The sequence below is a fragment of the Borostomias antarcticus genome (assembly GCF_949987555.1).
Source record: "Borostomias antarcticus genome assembly, chromosome: 1".
Lineage (NCBI taxonomy): Eukaryota > Metazoa > Chordata > Actinopteri > Stomiiformes > Stomiidae > Borostomias > Borostomias antarcticus.
In genome coordinates, this window is record NC_140234.1 from 34807018 (window position 1) to 34810528 (window position 3511).

General features: G+C 49.2%; 1 protein-coding gene across 2 annotated transcripts in view; it reads right to left on the reverse strand.

The window, feature by feature from the left end:
• Positions 1–298: 298 nt before the first annotated feature.
• The window catches only part of sidt2 (SID1 transmembrane family, member 2), a 14500-nt gene continuing 11287 nt past the window's right edge, over positions 299–3511 (reverse strand). For both annotated transcript variants that reach the window (XM_084447901.1, XM_084447900.1), the window contains 7 exons: positions 3295–3403; positions 2600–2676; positions 2366–2412; positions 2002–2107; positions 1765–1875; positions 1184–1297; positions 299–1027 (listed from right to left, as the gene is read on the reverse strand). In XM_084447901.1, the coding sequence (XP_084304027.1) occupies positions 965–1027; positions 1184–1297; positions 1765–1875; positions 2002–2107; positions 2366–2412; positions 2600–2676; positions 3295–3403 (627 nt within the window). In that variant the 3' untranslated portion in view covers positions 299–964. The remainder of the gene's footprint in view (positions 1028–1183; positions 1298–1764; positions 1876–2001; positions 2108–2365; positions 2413–2599; positions 2677–3294; positions 3404–3511) is intronic.

Below are 3511 nucleotides of genomic sequence, written 5' to 3' on the forward strand. Positions count from 1 at the left end.
ATGTTTGGACACACCTTCTCATTCCATTGAACGAAGTGGTGTCCAAACCTTTGACTGGTACTGTATATGTTTAAGGTGTGTAATTTTTTATAGTATTTTTTTATAAGAAATATTTTAATAAATGTAAAGTGGTGTATATTCCTAATGCTCGTGTCCTGTCCTGGCTGCTATATAGTCACTGTGTTGCTATGTCCTTTTTACACACTCACATCTCTACTTTTTCAACACATACATGAAGAAGAACTTGGGCAGTGTTTCTTTCAGACAGAACTTTTATTCCGTAAAACTTCCTTCACCTTGTTCTGGATTTCAGCGTCTGTCTCTCCTATCCTACAGTGCAAAAACGTGTTTCTCCATCACCAGCCATGGACGTTAGTAATTAAAATACAATCATCATCATCATCCTCAGAGCACAGAACCACGCAGGAACCCAAGAACCGTAAAAAGACATGATTAGAACACTGAAGGCCACTGACAAGACTGGACATAGGATAGTCTCACTCACACTTACACTCTCACACACACACACACACACACCGTAACAGACACCCAGCATAAAAACATACAATACACACACCCAGCAAGTTCAAATGCATTGACATAGTTGTAGATAAATCAGGATGCAGTAGAAAATAAATTAAATTGTACCCTATTCAGTTATTACAGTTATCTTCATCAGCAATAGTAAACGGGAGAAAGACAGTAATGTTGATGGCAGCGAGAGAAGGCTTCATCATCTGGGAGTGGCACTAATCTCTTCTGATTGACACGCAGTGTGTCCACTCAGGGTCCAGCATGGGGGAGGGAGCAACATCCTTCCCCACCTATGATTGGCTGTGAGAGACCGGAGGGGAGGGCACGCCCACTTGCAGTCAGGGAGGCAGGCTGTTGGATGTCTCGTTATGCCGCTGTGTCGCCATTGGCCAGCAGGAGAGACGTTAAGGCGGAGTCAGCCACCTCCTCCTCAGAACGCATAGATCTTGTCCCTCAGGACGTAGTCCAGGTCATCGTCCATGGTCAGGAGAACCTGGAGCGAGCGAGCGCGTGCGCGCGCACGCACACACACACACACACACACACACACACACACACACACACACACACACAGGGAGATGTCAGTGGACTGGGAGAGAAGTGGGTTGGAGGCAGGGCAGTCAAGGAGGACTAACACACACACACTCACCAGGAAGGAGCCGAACATGGCGATGGAGGACAGGAAATGCCAGATGTCGTGGTCGTCGAAGAAGGACAGGAGGATGCACTCTCTGTTGTGCTCGCGAGACTCAGCGGGGGTTTTCTATGGCAGGGTGGAGAGGACAAAAAGCGCTGTGAGAGTCATACTGGACCTGACATGACCGTGGAGAAGGTTAACATGTTTACTGGTGGTGTCATGGTGTTTTCAAGGAGCTGTGTCTGTGAGAACGTGATAACCATGTGATGAGGTACTACAAATGATTTGTAACATTTGTAATAGAGTGCTGTACATATTTGTACTTATGCAAGTCTTTGGACTTTGTATGATGTAGCATGTGACCAATAAATTTGACGACTTTTGTGAGTGAGTGAGTGAGCGAGTGTGTGTGTAAATGTGTGTCGAGATGTGTTTAGAGTTTTGGTTACAATTATATTTAGGGTTAGGGGTCAAAGGTTATGTTTGGGGTTAGGGTAAGGGGTCAAAGGTTTTGTTTATGGCTAGGATTAAATTTAAGTGGTCCCCACAAAGAAAGCCCAATCTGTGTGTGTTCGTGCGTGGGTGATACAGACCTGCCAGGTGCTGAGCCCCTGGAAGAAGAAGAAGAGAGCGAAGCCCCAGACGACGGCCGTGAAGAGAATACACACCAGAGCCAGACACTGGATGCTCTCACCGCTCCGCAGCTACACACACACACACACACACACACACAATCAAAGACACATTAACAACAGTAGCTTCTACAGTTGGAGCTGGCTTCTTATGCTCACACACACTCTCTCTCACACACAAACACACATTATGCTCACCTTCATGATGATGTAGAAGGCAAAGTACAGTAGCAGGTTGCAGATGCCGATGGCCAGCAGGTAGGAGGCAAAGTCATTGGGCCTCTCGATCAGGCCGTACGCAGCCCTGGACACGCACACAAACAGTCAAGAGTGTTTAGTGGGCTTCCTAAGCCTCTCTGATAGGAAGTGGTGCATGGTGATGACTCCTCTACTCTACACAGCGACGCTACATGGCTACTGAGTGTGTGACTGAGTGATTCACACAGCTGCAGTTTAGTCAGCATGGCGCTGAAAAGAAATCATGAACAAGGTTGTGAGGAAGGCGTGTGTGTGTGTGTAGTCATTATGAGGCGGGGAGAGACAGTTGTAAAGGGATACTCACAGAGACCAGTTCACTATGTTGCCCATCACCAGCAACACCATACGGTCCTGGTACGTACACACACACACACACAAGGAGAGAGAAACCTTTGCTGTTGGGTGTCTTATGTGTCTTATCAGGCTGTATGAGTTACAGTAATATCCTATTTGTACATGGCTCAATTTTATTAAACATTGCTAAACAACAAAACATCTGTTCACACAGAAGTAAGAAGGGCCTGTTCCCTTCCCTCACCATGTACATGGGGCCGCTGCACTGTCTGATGCAGTCAGTGTAGAGGATGTGTACTATCCTGCGCAGGATCCCCGAGTCTGGAACACACCATCAAGAGTCAGCACAGACTGAGCTGCTAGCAGCTAACCGCTACATGCTAACTATCGTCAACTCTGTTACAGCGAGCAGCTAACCTGCTAATCGTGCCATTATTAACTCAGAGAGCAGAGGCATAGGTGTTAGCAGCTAATGACTACATGCTAACTATCGCCAATTGTCAGAGTGAGCAGAGACTGAACTGCTAGCAGCTAACCGCTACATGCTAACTCTGGCCCAGCCTCTCCCCATGCTTTACCCAGCCTCCCTCAGCCTCCCCCCAGGTCTTACCCAGCCTCTCTTCCAGTCTCTCCCCCAGCCTCCCCCCAGGTCTTACCCAGCCTGTCCCCCAGCCTCTCCTGTAGTCTCTCCCCCGGGTCTTACCAGCCACCCCCCAGGTTTAATCCAGCCTCTCCTCCAGGTCTCACCAGCCTCTCCCCTAGCCTCCCCCAGGTCTTACCAGCCTCTCCCCTAGCCTCCCCCAGGTCTTACCAGGCTCTCCCCTAGCCTCCCCCAGGTCCTACCAGCCTCTCCCCTAGCCTCCCCCAGGTCTTACCAGGCTCTCCCCTAGCCTCCCCCAGGTCTTACCAGCCTCTCCCCTAGTCTCCCCCAGGTCTTACCCAGCCTCCAGCGGCCCACGTAGTACAGCTGTGTGCTGAGCAGCATGGTGGACAGGATGTGAATCACGGAGAAGACGATCCAGAACACCATGTTGCCTCTCCCAAACACCTGCCAAAAACACAGCCACACACACCAATTACAATGTGTGTGTGCATGCATGCGTGTGTGTGTGTGTGTGTTTGCGCATGCGCTTTTAGGTATGTATGTGTGTGTGTG